This window comes from Oncorhynchus tshawytscha, linkage group LG05 (genome assembly GCF_018296145.1).
Source record: "Oncorhynchus tshawytscha isolate Ot180627B linkage group LG05, Otsh_v2.0, whole genome shotgun sequence".
In the NCBI taxonomy this organism is placed as follows: domain Eukaryota; kingdom Metazoa; phylum Chordata; class Actinopteri; order Salmoniformes; family Salmonidae; genus Oncorhynchus; species Oncorhynchus tshawytscha.
In genome coordinates this window covers 22,875,391-22,891,900 of record NC_056433.1, presented here as the reverse complement: position 1 = coordinate 22,891,900, position 16,510 = coordinate 22,875,391, and the positions used below count along the sequence as shown (strand labels likewise).

Here is a 16,510-nt window from a genome sequence, read left to right as displayed (position 1 = left end):
AAGCAATGCAGGTGTAGAAGCACGGTGGCTAGGAAAAACTCCCTAGAAAGGCCAAAACCTAGGAAGAAACCTAGAGAGGAACCAGGCTATGTGGGGTGGCCAGTCCTCTTCTGGCTGTGCCGGGTGGAGATTATAACAGAACATGGCCAAGATGTTCAAATGTTCATAAATGACCAGCATGGTCCAATAATAATAAGGCAGAACAGTTTAAACTGGAGCAGCAGCACGGCCAGGTGGACTGGGGACAGCAAGGAGTCATCATGTCAGGTAGTCCTGAGGCATGGTCCTAGGGCTCAGGTCCTCTGAGAGAGAGAAAGAAAGAGAGAAAGAGAGAATTAGAGAGAGCACACTTAAATTCACACAGGACACCGAATAGGACAGGAGAAGTACTCCAGATATAACAAACTGACCCTAGCCCCCCGACACATAAACTACTGCAGCATAAATACTGGAGGCTGAGACAGGAGGGGTCAGGAGACACGGCGCCAACCCAGACAGGAAGATCACATCAGTGACTCAACCCACTCAAATGACGCACCCCTCCCAGGGACGATATGAAAGAGCCCCAGTAAGCCAGTGACTCAGCCCCTGTAATAGGGTTAGAGGCAGAGAATCCCAGTGGAAAGAGGGGAACCGGCCAGGCAGAGACAGCAAGGGCGGTTCGTTGCTCCAGAGCCTTTCCATTCACCTTCCCACTCCTGGGCCAGACTACACTCAATCATATGACCCACTGAAGAGACGAGTCTTCAGTAAAGACTTAAAGGTTGAGACCGAGTTTGCGTCTCTTACATGGGCAGGCAGACCATTCCATAAAAATGGAGCTCTATAGGAGAAAGCCCTGCCTCAGCTGTTTGCTTAGAAATTCTAGGGACAATTACAATTACATAACTTCAGTAATTGGTCTTAAACCTAAAGGTGATAGCGTTCTGACCTTTAGAAACATCATTAACTGCTATAGTCCCACCGTGACGCCTGCGCGTTTTCGACTTTGTGTATTTCTTCTGCTTTAGTCTGTGTGATTAACAGGGGGCTGAGCTAGTGATACAAGGGCGGATCCCGAAGTCCGAATGGTTTGAGCTACAAACTTCACACACATGTAACATGTTTTTCTATATGATGCTCAAAAGAGTCGTTAGCAGGTAAGGGGTTCTCTTACATAGAAGATCATAGGAAACCCCAGGACATAGTGTCTATAATACTGTAATAAGCTCACAAAGTTGCAGTCACCAACTCCACACAGTTGTCACTGACTTGTTGGATATTCATTTCCCAGTGAGCAAACCATTTCTGTACATACATCATTCACATAAATTCATTTTTAACAGGATTTTGCTTTGCTTTTTCCTTATTGCCAATAAAACTCATGAATGCAACTGTTTATGTCAAAGTGTTCTACTTGTTGTCCTGAAAATAAAATGGTAACACACTTAACCGTGAGGCTAAATATAAGGGCTGCAAATATAAATGAAAGTCTGATAAATAAATGAAAAGCTGATTTTTGCTGGGGTCTCGGGACTGATAGGGTTAATAGATATCCTTCCAAACAGCTGAATTACATCTGCTATTAGAAACATTCAGGCCTCAACATCTGTATGTAAGTATACACAAACGTGTTAAAAATAGCGGCCTCTAAACTCTAGCCAATATGGCCTCTCTCTGCATCACTGACAAATCAAACCAGTCATGAACTTCCCATTAATCAGTGGCCAGGCTATTTATTTGATAGCAGTTTCATGTTGATTTAATCTGTTGTGGATTGAAACATAGGGCCTCTCATAATAAACTCATTAAACTGGAATGTAGGGTATTTACAAAATGGCTGCCCCAGTAACAGCAATGCAAATACATTTAAAACACATTGGTTTATTAATCTCAACTACAGAGGGGATGTTCTATTTAAATTGATAAATAACCTGATGAAAGTGTTTAAATGAATGCTGATTGAAGCTGTTTGCTTCGGGGCTAACATCATGCATATTGTTAGATCATCCTAGTGATTATAATATTATGTCCGCTCTCCAAGCCAAAAGGCAATTTAACAGCGGGAAAGGACAACCTCTTACCTTGTGCTTATGCGATTGAAGGAAAAACACGTCCGTGGTCTTTAATCATGCAACTGTCTCTGTCGCTCTCGCACGCTTTCTCTTTTTGAAATCTCCCTCAGCTCATGTTCTAAAGATGGAGCTTTATCAAATCAAGCTGGAATCCATTTCTTAAGAAACAAATTGCTTTCAGAAACTTTTCCAAACTAAGGATTATCTGAGCATCTTGCAATGCTTATCCATCCATTGATTTACTGGCTGGTAATGATTCCCATCCAAGGTCACAACATTTTGTACAGTCACTGCATATTGAAAAACATCAGTAGAGCAGAATAAGACTAAAACAATCACAAAAATATGTTGAGAATGGACCAAAGTGGACAAAAGCATTGAAAGGGTTTCTGTTGGAACGTATAGATGGACTCCATTAGAGCAACTAGATAATTTACTCTGTATGGGCCCTGAGGTACCAGGAGAGAAGGAGCCAACTAAAAGGTTCAATTAGAGGAGAGAGAAAAATGAGCTCATTTAGCTAGAGTAATAATCTCAAAATTGTTCAGTGATGGGATAACTTCCTCCTGCCCTGTCCAGATCCTCTCTGTACTTCCTCAGTCATCCGTATCCTGGTGACTGTTGATGTGACTACTGCCCATATGGTTCACAGAGAAGCATCTGCTCTTCCTCTGGTCTGGTGCAAGAGTTCATCCTGCTAACATTATAGCATCATGATATCATTGTTGGGAATAATTGATACAATACTTGGCATTGCATGATCCATGGCTAATAATGCACCCATATGGAGGGTAATTAGGTGGTATTTGTCATTAATTAGGAAACTGCATGCTGAGAAAGCATTCCATTTAAATTCCAAAATAATATGCAATGTCCCTGCACAATGATCAAAGAGGACTGTTGGTGATTTAATTTTAGCAAATGTACTTTCCTCCCTCATAATCAGGATAAAAGGTAAGGGTTTGTATTCGATGTATGTAAGTAAGGCTGGGTTGAAAATCCAATGTGCCGTTATAAGTCTACTGACAGATCATCTCACTCCATGACAAATTGAGGGATACATTGTATTATAAGTAAATTAAGCTGATGTTTATCTTCTAAAGTGGTATATAACCATTCAACGACACCCTACGACTGAAATGACTTGAGGTTTGCCTCTTTTCTTCTGGACATGAATTACCCCTGACATGTCAGACATGGAGAAAAGTATTTCATTTTAAACAGCGGAGGGAGGCCATAGGCAGGAAAGGTGCCCATTCCTCCATGTTAAAACATTTGTTAGCAATTAGCTTGAGCTGCAGAACGGACTTTCTGTGCACCCTCCTCCCCTGCCTCTTCTTCCCCTCTCACAGTCCCCCTTCCATCTCTCTCCCTCCCTCTCTCCGTCCCTCCCTCTCTCCTAGTCATGTTTCCCCAAGCTGCAGATGGTTACTGTCCAAGGTATTAGTTTCTTCTGGCTCTGACGGAGAGAGGCAGGAGGAGCAGCTGCCTTTAAGCAGACTAACTGTAGCATGTAGCCGGGTAGTCTCCATGCACTAATAGAGCTAGACTGTTTTATGTATGTGAGCTGCAGTTCAAGTGAGAAGTTGCTGGTAAGAGAGAGAGCCCATGCTTGAAGAAGTCCTACTCTAGTTGTTTAGAGAAACATCTGGCTGGATATATAGCAGTTGTAAATTAACAGGTAAGTCCTATGGATGACTGACACAGTTCTTCCGTTACTTGTCCAGGAGGAGACTTTTTCTGCAGAGAAGAGAGACTAGGACAGTCAGAGGCTGTTGTCCGGGCAACAACTTCTTCACATCCTCACCAAAGCTGCCTTGAAGAATCACCATGAAAGGTAAAGTGGCTTTTGATTATTCTCTGTTGATGCTGTATTAGACTTCAGACTACTGCCTGCTGTGGAGGAATATAATATATTATGTAGGAGACTTGAAAGTGCACCAGTTGCACACAAATATGCAGACAGCTTGCTTTTAAGACCAGTACCTCAGGATCCAGTGAGAATGATGTGGAACATCCACCCTTTTCAAAAGCTCTCCATTTTCAGCAGCCGCACATTTGCTTTTGGGCTTCTTTTAAAGATCTTATTGGAGCCCTATTGAAAGGATAACATGTGAATACTAACTTTTGTCAACAATGCATGAAATAAGACTCTTAAGGAGCTTTGAAGAGGCTGAGAAATCTGAGGAGTCCTCTTGGAGAATTGGGGAGTAGCGACATGGCTTTAGCTTTGAAGGTCTTATTAAGTGTTGAGGTATTTACAGGGGAACACACAGGTAGGAGGTCTCCTCTTGTCTTGTTAGGAGCGTGCTCCATTAGAGCTCAAAACATGCAGTCTAACACATTCCTCATGTAAAACAGGAAGGAGGCACCTCTGTAGTGGAAGCAGCAGGTGTGTGGTTGGCTCATATAGTACAGTAAAGTAGAAAGAACTCTGACTGGAGACACAGACTGCCATACAAGTATATGAATAGGACTGTTTAACACAGCACCTCTAATCTGGAAAGACAAATGTATTCCTTCGACATAGACATTCAGTCAGAATTATTTGGCACATGACAATGAAAGGTTGTTATTATAGAAAACTACTGCGATTGCAAGAGAGAAGTTCATTAGACTACAGAACAAGACCCTTGTTAGTATTACTAGTCTGTTTCTACTAGTCTGTTCATGAGATGTCCAAAGCGTTTCCCTGGAGAAAACGAGGGCATGTTTATAGTATAATTTGATTTCTAGTTAACTCTCTCACTCCAGTACAGATGAACCACAGTAAAGGGGGGTGTTTGTGATCATTTCTCCATAACTTGGAGCAAGACCATTTGGATCAACACATTCCAGGCATTTCATTGCTTTGAAAGGAACCACGCATTCCCTTGTAAGTTAATCTAAAACAGTTGGATGTCAACAGTGGCTTGTGAAGACACTTGTCTTTATTAGTTGAGTCCCCTTTGGTTCTGGGGCAACCCCATCTCGTGTCTCTTGGGTTTAGGGTTTTAGGTATTCATGTTAAAAGCTTTAAGTGAACTCCATTCAAGGGGACATTTCAACCAGTACACTATAGAATTTGTTTTCAGTCTTGGCATTTGTTCATGTGGAGGATGGATTGCCCGTTGCCTCTGTTAAAGACAGAACAACATAACCTTTTGAGCCAAAGCTTGTACTCAATAGTCAAACAAATCTGGATTTTCCCTGCGCCACATCTAAATGTGTGTGGAATCCAAGCTCTGGGTTACATATTCTAGGTTGATATGAAGAGATTGCTGTAAGTGTAGAGTTCACAAATCCACTGCCGAATGTAAACCTAAGAAGGAACACAGTAAGGTAACCACAAGCATTGACAAATCCTGAGGTTTGTAGACTTGCAGGGAATTGACTGGTGTCATGTTCTTGCTCAGTGTGGCCTAAAGTTCACAACAACAATGAGCGTGGGAGGACAGACTGAAAGACCAATAACCTTCTCTTTGTTCACTGTGTATTTCACATGCACATTGGTGATGATTTAATATGCAGAACAAATGCACTGGGAATAGAAACATTGGGCCATGTCATGCTGATGGAGGTGTCAGGTTAGACTATAGACTATTATACAGTCATAGCATCATTAGATATGGGTCAGCCAACTAAGTGGCTGTCCTATTGTGGAAACAGAACCCACTTTACTGACTCCAGTTCCTCTCCCTAGGGTGTCATCATTTGACCATCATTAGGCAGTCAACATTGGCCTTGCCTCATCAGCAGTTCTGTATGGACCTCTCTTCCAGACCCTTTCTTAGGTTATAGGTTACAGTGTTAAATAATTTGACTATTTAGCCTAACATGTGACAACTCGATTATTAGCCAGCTTGTCAAACTTACCCTCACACCTACTACGTGGGTATTCATGTGCATGTGGTTACAAATAATCAACTATATTTTGAGAAGCACTGAAGAGGACTACAGTATGTAACGCAGTCACTGCCTCTAAATGTTCTTGCCGAGGTGTTTTGACAGAGCTCAACATGTGGGTGGCTACGTACTGTAAGACATCTGGCCGTGAGACAAATGAACCCTATTGCTTCCTCCTTCTTAGAGTCAAAACGATTGCCTGAGAACTGAAACATTCGGAATGTTTTTCATCTCTAATCCTCTCCATACATCGCTGTGTCAATTTCTCACCGCTTACAAGTTTGTCGGCTGTTGAAATTCAATTGTCTCCATAGTTGTAGCTGAGGCATGCCTGAAGTATTGGGAGGATTATTTAAACCTAATAAAGATTCTTTTCATTACTTTCAGTTCCTGAGAGGTTTTAACACATTACCACAGTTCAAGAACTATAGCACAGAACCTGAGAGGTATATTTGGCAAGTACTACAGTGGACAGAGGGTTGGTTACATGGTCACTGCTTTATATACAGTATACACTGTTAAAACAGAGAACATGTAACCAAATACACTTTCCAAATGATCTATTTTGAAAAACTAATGATAGGTAGGGATGATTCTATTTTCAGTGGAGTAAGCTTGATGTTTATGCACATTCAACGTGGCTACTTGGGTTCTTAGCTTAGCATTGCAAGAATGACCGACCTCAGTAAGAAGATCTGATGGACATACCTGCTGGAGACACTATTCAGAAATGTCCCTCCCCCAGCATATATGTTATTGTATTACAAAGTTTTTGGAGAGGACACTCCATTCATGATGATTTTTCCTCCAAATGCACCTGTGCTCATATTTGCAATGGAACGCTGGCTCTACATACACGTAAAACCCACCACATTTAAATAACTTTCAACGCTTTCCATTCTAATGACCACTGACCAATAGTGCCCTCAACTGCGTGCCTGATTCTATCTTAAAAACACGTCTGGTGAATATGCTGGTGAAGTGCTTCCGTGGCCTCGCAGGCAGGCAGTGGTCTGCTCTCCTCTATGTAGGTTGGATAGCTAGAGTTCCTGATTGACTTGAGGGTCATGTTTTCCAACGACGGTAATGCGGGGCTTTAGACAGGGAGGGCAGGACGGCCAAATCCTTTCCTCCGTTGGCAGAGCCGGGAGAGCAGTGGAGGCCCAGGTTTAGCTTAGAGCCATCTGTATGGCTGACAGGGAAATGTGAAGTCTGAGGCCTGCAGCAGGCAGCTGGGCCCATTCCAAACCCATTCACGCTCTCTTTCACTGGTCCACACATCTCCGCATTTCAGACTCAGCCTCTTCATCTGGCCTGACTTCAGCTGCTCTAGCAGGCAGCACACATAAACACCCTCACCTCAGAGTTCACTGCATTCCTCTCACACTGCACGCAAAGCACAGCACAGCACAGCAGAGATGAAATCTCCAGAGCTGGAAAAATACAGCATCATCAGCTGAATTTAATATTAAGGGAAAAAGACGGTGACGAAAAACACTGAACAGAGACTCAACTGAGTGATGTTCTTTACTTTTGGGGCTCTTGTACCTCAGTAAGAGAGCTGTGGACTCTAATGGTATGAGCAGTTTTACCTGACAAAAACAATCTCTTTTTCAATTCGCATAATTATGTTTCTATAAGATGGCAGCCAAGTATGATCTCACGCTGATATTGAGCCCCGAGTTGAATGTTTTGTGTCTTGGATGGTAGAGGTGACTGCGGGGGCGTATTCAATTTCGCCTCGTATTTAGCCATTTTTGAGCACTGTAATAAAATGTGTGAGTTGTTCCCCCAAGAAAGCTTCAAGTTATAGACTATTAACTTTAATCTGTGAACATGAATTTCAAGTCTCTCCATCTGTTTTCCAGAAAGCTATTCCGGATATGAGAACCAGCTCTTTAAAGGTGAGGATAAACATACATGTCAGTTTCCTGAACTATCCTCTAGTCCTGGGCCAGAATGGTGTGACAAATCTGTTTGTTGATATCCTGGCTTTGTAAAATCTAGTAGGCCTACTGTACTATTGCATGCCTGTATGGTGGAAGTAGTTGGATTACGGAGAGGGTTAAGGAGCCCAGTAGGAAGCTGTGTTTAAGTAAAAAGTGAATGAATGCTGGCATGAGCTGAGGTGTGTGATGGTATCAGGCATTTCCATAACAGTGACTCATTTTTCTTCTCTGCTTGTCAGAGGAGGATCTTACTGGGGAGGAAGAAGAGATGCCTTCCTTTAGAGGTGAGAAACATGGCCCAAATTCTACAACACACAGACATTTTATTGCTATGCATTTTTGTTTATGTGCCTTGTTATGTGGCTAGGCAAGCAATACTTATTTGGGGAAATCGAGATGGCACTCTCTTTTTATGAGGTGGTTTTGAGTATTGTTTTGATGTCAGTCATAAGTCTACGACAAAGTCCCCTAACAACAGCAACACTTTGAACAATAACGTCAGAATATCCATCTAGGGCGTATTGTGTGCACATTGGGCTATGTGTGTACCTTGTTTGTGTAAAGATCTGCGTGTGTCTTCATACAGTACACTTGTGATCACTGCTTTGTTTATATGCGTGCATTGTACATCTGTTTCAGATATCCCTCCTTAGTCCTTCTCCACACAACTTCAGCAGCTCTGCTGACCAAAACCAGATGCTAGTTCAGTAATTAGTAATGCACAATCCACACAGTGTCAGGGTTAAGACAGGTATTTCCCTTCCTCTCTGCCCTCTAACCAGCTGATGTTATGTAAGAGAGACTAGAGCCCCATGCTTCTGATTGCAGGAAGAACCAGAGGTGGCTGTGTGAAATGCCAGAAGACATATTCTCTGCAGCTGGCCGTCAAAGTGCTCTACGGTTTCTTTGTCTTCCTGATCGTAGCAGTGGCAGTGCTGGCATCACTAGGTGAGTAACTATGATATCACACCACCGTTCCAGTACAGTGGTTATGCTCTTGGTTATCCTCCATGCCAGGGACATTTATGAGTCTGTTAATAGCTTGTATTGTACAAATGTGAATAGTTATTGTTTTCCACGTTGTGCTTTTTATAGGATTATGATTGCAAGGCCACTAGGATACAGGAAAATGTGTATTCATGTTTTTAATCCCTGGAATAATATGTCCGTAATAGTAGTTGAATTGAATCACACTGAGAGAACTTGGAAAAGCCTCCCTGATTCCTGCCCCTTTGGGCTGTTGGGCCCACTTTTACACCACCGACTTTGGTTGGGTTTGCTATATATACTGAGCAAAAATATAAATGCAACATGCAACAATTTCAAAGATTTTTCTGAATTCATATAAGGAAATCAATCAATTTAAATAAATGCATTAGGCCCTAATCTATGGATTTTATATGACTGGGAATACAGATATGCATCTGTTGGTCACAGATACCTTAAAAAAAACATAGGGGTGTGGATCAGAAAACCAGTCAGTATCTGGTCACCATTTGACTCATGCAGCGCGACACATTTCCTTCGCATAGAGTTAATCACGCTGTTGATTGTGGCCTGTGGAATGCTGTCTCTCTCCTCTTCAATGGCTGTGCGAAGTTGCTGAATATTGGCGGGAACTGGAACACACTGCCGATCCAGAGTATCTCAAACATGCTCAATGGGTGACATGTCAGGCCATGGAAGAACTGGGCCATTTTCAGCTTCCAGGAATTGTGTAAAGATCCTTGCGACATGGTCCGTGCATTATCGGGCTGAAACATGAGGTGATAGCGGCAGACGAATGGCCCGACAATGAGCCTCAGGATCTCGTTACGGTATCTCTGTGCATTCAAATTGCCATCGGTAAAATGAAATTGTGTTCGTTATCTGTAGCTTATGCCTGCCTGCCCATACCATAACCCCACCGCCACCATGGGGAACTCTGTTCACAACATTGGCATCAGCAAACCACTCACCCACCAGTACAGTTGAAACCGGAATTCATCCGTGAAGGGCACACTTCTCCAGCGTGCCATTGAAGGTGAGCATTTGCCAAATGAAGTCGGTTATGATGCCAAACTGCAGTCAGGTCAAGACCCTAGTGAGGATGACGAGCACGCAGATGAGCTTCCCTAAGACAGTTTCTGATCGTTTCTGCAGAAATACTTTGGTTGTGCAAACCAACAGTTTCATCAGCTGTCCGGGTGGCTGGTCATAGACGATACCAGAGGTGAAGAAGCTGGATATGGAGGTACTGGGCTGGCATGGTTACACGTGCTCTGTGGTTGTGAAGCCGGTTGGACGTGATGCCAAATACTCTAAAACAACATTGGAGGCGGCTTATGGTAGAGAAATTCACATTAAATTCTCCAGCCACAGCTCTGGTGGATATTCCTGCAGTCAGCATGCCAATTGCACGCTGCCTCAAAACTTGAGACATCTGTGGCATTGTGTTGTGTGACAGCATTTTAGAGTGGCCTTTTATTGTCTCCAGCACAAAGTGCACTTGTGTAATGATCATGCCGTTTAATCAGCTTCTTGATATGCCACACATGTCAGGAGGATGGATTATCTTGGCAAAGGAGAAATGCTCACTGACAGGGATTTAAACAAATTTGTGCACGAAATTTGAGAGAAATAATCTTTCTGTGCATTTTTTGGGGATCTTTTATTTCAGCCCATGAAACATGGGACCAACACTTTACATGTTGTATTTACATTTTTGTTCAGTATAATAACTAAGCTAATAAAGCTGTATTAAATCCAGATTGTTGAATTAGCCATTTAAGGCCGGGACGTGGAGTTCCTGCAGGTATTATGTGTGCATCACTTCAAGCTCCACTTCATCCGGCATTCCTCCATAATCAGAATCTGTTCTCTTTAGTCATGCTTGACTTAACAATGTGCTCCATGTTGTACACTAACAGCTGAGAGAGAGATTTGGTTCAAGCCTTGAGGGTTTTTTCTTTAAAATATAAGGGCCATTTAATTTCCAACAAGGATCGAATGAACATACAACTTCAATCTGATTTGCCATTTGTTACCTGTCTGACAACGTTTTAAGTGCTTACAGATGTTACTTGCATTTAGGCAAAAATATTATTGAGATTCAAAACGCTTACATCTCTTTTTTCACAGCAGCCCAGAGCTCCCTTAGGGCTCTTGTGTAATTCCAAGAGCACTGATACAGAGGGCTGGGATTCCAACACCACCGTGGCACCGTATTTTATTGGCTGGAGCAGGGTCTGCTTGAGTTCATGTCAACGCAGAGCACAGCAATACTGAGGCAAAACAAAACAAGAACAAAGCACTGTAAACTTTAATTGTGAAATGTCCAAAATTGTGTTTGGTTAAAACTCCCCAAACATTGAGCGAGAACAAAAACATGGACCTATAAATGTAGAAATGTCCTTATCGTGCAGCACATCTGTTTTGCATTGTTCAGAGTCCCCAAGAATTTGTGTTATATAACAACAAAAAACTCACAGTAGAACTTAACCAACCTCTCTCTAACTAGCAGACATGATTATAATAAGAAGTTCAAGTCCACCAGTACACCAGCAGAATGACAATTACTGTTAAGAGGCTGTGTAAAATCAACGTCCCTGAGACCTAATGCACTATAACAGGTGGTATGTAGAGGACATATGGAATCGCTTGTGAGCAAAAACAGACGATGACACAACTGTTATTAATCCCCAGAGTCAAGGATTAGGAAATTATATGCAACAAGGAGTCCTTAAAAGTGTGCTTTAAGCACGGTTGTTGTTCTTCTGGGAATTATAGTTGACTGGGAAGTAACCTGCTGTACAAACCATTTCCATTATTTGTGCTGTACTTTGTAATGGAAACAAACTGTGTTGTTGTTATTGTAAAACAAGGTTCAGGACAGCATCTTAATTCCATTCAATGATGTGTATTGCTGAGTGCTGGCATTTTTCGGGGGCAAGGTTCTTTATCAATGGAGTGGTGTTGTCACTCTAACTTCATTTGGGTCTTAGTTTTAACACATGTATTAAGTCTGTATCAATACCTACATAGAGAGGAACCTCCATTCTCATTATTCTGAAAGTCTAATTTACATAATGATCTTTGTCTTATCAGTATTTAGGAAGGTCGACAACTTATCAGAAGAGGAATCCTTTTATCATAAGAAGATTACTAAGGTCCAGGAAAGTATACAAGGTGAGAGAGCATTATTAATCATGTGACAACATGTGCTGTGCAAGCAGCGCCTCCCAATGTGGCTGCTGACAGAAAAGTCAAGAAGTAAACAATGACTAATAGAGCATTCTGGACATTTCTGCAGATTTCCAAAATATGTATTTTGCCAAAAGAGTTGTCTCTGTTTAAAATATGTCACCCATTGAGTGTAACTGTATGGGTGATTGAGTATGAAGACTGAGCAAATAAGGATCTGCTCTTCAAGCTTAATGGCCTGCCTCCTGTGCTGTGTCAACTTCCTGAAGAGACAGAGCTCAGGATATGACTTCAACAATGACCTACTACAGCTGCCTCCATTGGCCCATCATTTATGGAAGCACTGCAGCTTCCGTGTACTTCAGTCGACTAGAATTGACACATAGATAACTCTGATCTTGGCTAAATTATCAATGAACTGATCATCATAACATTGTTATCGCTTCTTACCCAGATCTCAGCACTACCAGAAACTGCTCTGACTGCTTCGACATGGCCCACTTCAGCGAGGAGATCAGTAGGCTGAAGAGGGAGTTTGAGGATCTCCAGAAAATGATCCTGGGACAGGAGCAGGTCCTGGATCAGGCCTCCCAGACCCAGCAGACCCTGAAGGCAGCCAGAAGCAGGATGACCCGGGACATGCAGAACTACTCCCTGTCCATCAGGCTCATCAACCAGTCCCTGGAGCGTTACTTAGACCAGGTGGACGGTTGGAAGGCGGTCATCACCGAGACGGACGAGAGCATGAAGACTCTGTCTCAGGATCAGTACGATCTCAAGGCCACCATGAATCAGGTCAATACCACTGTGGCCCTCAACTCCTTGTGGATGGACGCCCTGCAGAGGAAGACCAATGAGGAGACATTGGTCCTGCAGAAGATGACGGTGGACTGGCAGAACTACAGCCGGGTATTGAGCGGTCTGAAGTCCAACTCAAGCACCACCACTCAGACGGTGAGGAGCATCCAGAGTGGGATCTCGGCCACGCACCAGAGGATCAGCATGAGCTCGGAGATGGTGCACGACCTCACCCTGCAGGTTATGAACCTGCAGATGCAGCTGGACAATGTCACCTCCTTCATGGACGAGCATGAGGAGAACATGCACGACCTCCAATACCACTCCAAGTACTACCAGAACCGGACGGGCGAGAGGTTCATCACCCTGGATGCTCGCATGGACTCCATCGAGATGGAGATCGACACCATCTCATCCAGCATCAACGCCACGGTGAGCCACGTGCAGAGCATGTACAAGTACATCAACATCGAGAGCACGTCATGCCAGACGCGGATGGGTAGCCACACGGAGGACCTGCAGAACCTGAACAACACGGTGCTGCTACTGATGCACCTGGCTGTCACCCTGAGGCAGCAGTACATGCTGCTGAGCGTCCGTCTAGATGTGGACGCCAGGAACCTGTCCATGGTCATGGAGGAGATGAAGCTAGTGGACACGCACCACACCCAGCTCATCCAGAACTTCACCATTCTCAAAGGTACAGCCGAGATGTTTTTGATGTCATTGCCGAATGCACTTTTGTTAAAAGATCTTCATTTAAAACATGTCAAAAGTGTTCCACAGAGATGGTGGCCCATGTTGACTCCAATGCTTCCCACAGTTGTGTCAAGTTGGCTGGATGTCCTTTGGGTGGTGGACAGTTTACTGTGAAAAAGCTGCAGCATTACAGTTCTTGACACAAACCGGTGCTCCTGGCACCTACTATCATACCCTGTTCAAAGGCACTTACATTTTTTTGTCTTGTCCATTTACCATCTGAATGGCACACACACAATCCATGTCTAAAGAAGTATTTTTAAGCCTTGAGACAATTAAACCTGTCTCCTCCCCTTCATCTACACTGATTGAAGGGGATTATATTTCTTTTTACAAAAAAATACAATTAATGACAAGACAACCATAACAACTGAGGACAATGTTCATTTAAAAAAAAATAAAAAATGTAAAACTAGACAAGCAATTGTACTTTCAAGGATAAATTGGTGTCAACATTTTTTTTTAAAGGTTTGGTTGTTAGAGATGTAGAATTTTACGTTTTGAATATGAATATTGCGTCTAGTAGAAGTATTGTGTTGTTAATTGGAGGATTATAGACATTGAGGTCACCAAAGATGATAAGCTAAGGGTTAATATATAGTTTGATGGAGTGATGGGAAAGCCAGCCTTGACACTGTAGCTAAAATAAGCTCACTGTCGGACAGTACCAATACAAATGCATTATGTCTTCCTCTTCATGACAGAGTCTGCATTTAGAGTTATGATCAATACCCAATACTCTTTGTTGACAGAATTGTATAGAACATCTTTAACTGAAAGGCTCTTGAGTATGTACTGTATCTATTGATGTTTTGTATGTGAGACCTGCTTTCATGGTTTTCGGTTGTCAAAGATACTTTATCTTTCTAATATGTTTGAAATTTGTATGGCATTGCAGATAGGTTAAGGAAATTCTAAGTACATTTCAGATGTTATCTTTTTTGTATGCATTTTGTATCCTAACTGCTGTCACCTGTGCTCACTAACACTACTCTTCTCTTTACAGGCGCACCGGGCCCACCTGGTCCAAAGGGGAACAGAGGGGAAGGAGGAGGCAAAGGTCCAGTTGGCCTGACAGGAAACAAAGGAGACAAGGGCCCAGCAGGGAACCGTGGTCCTCTGGGAGAGAAGGGCCCTTTCGGGCCTAAAGGAGCTCAGGGGGAGCCAGGACCAACAGGGGATAGAGGCGGAGTGGGTGTCAAAGGGGTGAAGGGTTCTCTGGGTCAACCAGGTCCACGTGGCGAGAGAGGCGAGAAGGGAGACATGGGTACTATTGGTAAGGATGGAATACCAGGTCCCAAAGGGCCACTGGGAATACAGGGCCAAGCAGGGCTCCCAGGGCTCCACGGGCTGCCTGGCCCAAGAGGAAAGCCCGGGCCTGTTGGTCCACACGGGCCTCCCGGAATTCCTGGCCAACCAGATCTGCCAGCTTACCCAGACACGGTGTCTTGAGGGGCCTCTGGTGTCTGATCACAACAAGGACAGGACGGGCCTCCATTGGACGTGGGGAAGTACTGGCAGCCTGGAAAAGGGATGGAGGATGATTGAAGAGGATGGAATGAATGGAGCATGGAAGAGTTCACTCTCAAGCGTTCCCCTTCATGTTACTCCATTCTTTTCCTTGGACACTCAATGGACACACCATTGAGCCTATACACACAGCCCATGTTCAGGTATGAAGGGGTATAAAGGAGACATTGATAACAAGATAACAAAAAGACTTGAGTTTAAAAAGATGCATTGCAAGTTGTCAGTATCATATACAGCTGAATGTATGTTTGAAGGAACCACAGCACTACCCTGTGGGCTTCATAAAGGTCTAGGTTTACAATGCCATGCACTTTCATGAGGGTAGTTAAATAACAATAGATTTTTACACTAATTTGTGAAACATTAACACGTGAAATTCTATTCAATGGCACTTTTGGTTTTATAAAGTGTAGAAACTACAGTCATTTGTTACGTGTTTGCTTTTGTATCTTTTATGTTTCGGAGCAGGTTCTCTGAACACTGACTGAAGTTGAGATGATTCAACAGGTCATAGAGTGTAATGGTAAGGGATGAATGAAATTGCTGAAGAACCAAAGGTGTCTGCCTGGGTACACAATTATGGATGTATTGTATGTTAGTCAGTAATTGAACATTTCCTAAATGACTTAAAGGGTACGGTTTTGAAATATAGATATTTTTACAAGATGTATTTTTGGTTTTATGCCAACAATTTGCCATGTTACATTGAAGTGTTTTCAGATTTTCTAGTGTAGGTAATATACATCATTTTTGTTGTGTTTCCATTCATATTCATCTCCGCACATAATCAGAGCTGTGTGATGATCTGTGTATGTTGATAGCAAATACAAAACATTAAAAAAGTTCAAATGATAAGAGACGCTATTTTTGTATACTTGTGTCATTCTTATAGATGTTGAATAAATGCTACCGTTCTACTTCACCAAAGTGTATTGACATCATGCACTCACAAGTTCTGCTATTCTTCAACATATTTGAACTTTAAAAGGTTCATGTAACCTATTTTGAACTATCAATCTATGTGTGGTAGAAGGCTCTGATGTAGCTGCCAGGAGAGTCAATAAGGGTTCTAGTCAGTGCAAGATGTTTGGGCTATATTCGCACAGAATATTAGCTGTGGATATTATGGCTTCAAATGACGTGCTGGTAACATGTATTCTCCATCGGTGGAAAGTACTTAAGTAAAAAAAAATCTTTAAAGTACTACTTAAGTATTTTTTTTGGGGTATCTGTACTTCATTATTTCTATTTTTGATTACTTTTACTTTTACTCCACTACATTCCTAAAGGAAATATGTTCTTTTTACTCCATACATTTTCCCTGACACCCAAAAGTACTTGTTACATTTCAAA

General features: G+C 42.6%; 1 protein-coding gene across 1 annotated transcript; it reads left to right on the top strand.

Annotated features, from left to right (window-relative positions):
• Positions 1-3,482: 3,482 nt before the first annotated feature.
• Positions 3,483-16,021, top strand: LOC112250177 (scavenger receptor class A member 3). Its single transcript, XM_024420096.2, has 8 exons — positions 3,483-3,646; positions 3,782-3,891; positions 7,808-7,843; positions 8,128-8,172; positions 8,717-8,836; positions 11,975-12,055; positions 12,525-13,568; positions 14,634-16,021. The coding sequence occupies exons 2-8, from the start codon at positions 3,885-3,887 to the stop codon at positions 15,077-15,079; spliced, it is 1,779 nt and encodes a 592-aa protein (XP_024275864.1). The 5' UTR covers positions 3,483-3,646; positions 3,782-3,884; the 3' UTR covers positions 15,080-16,021.
• The last annotated feature ends 489 nt before the right edge of the window (positions 16,022-16,510 follow it).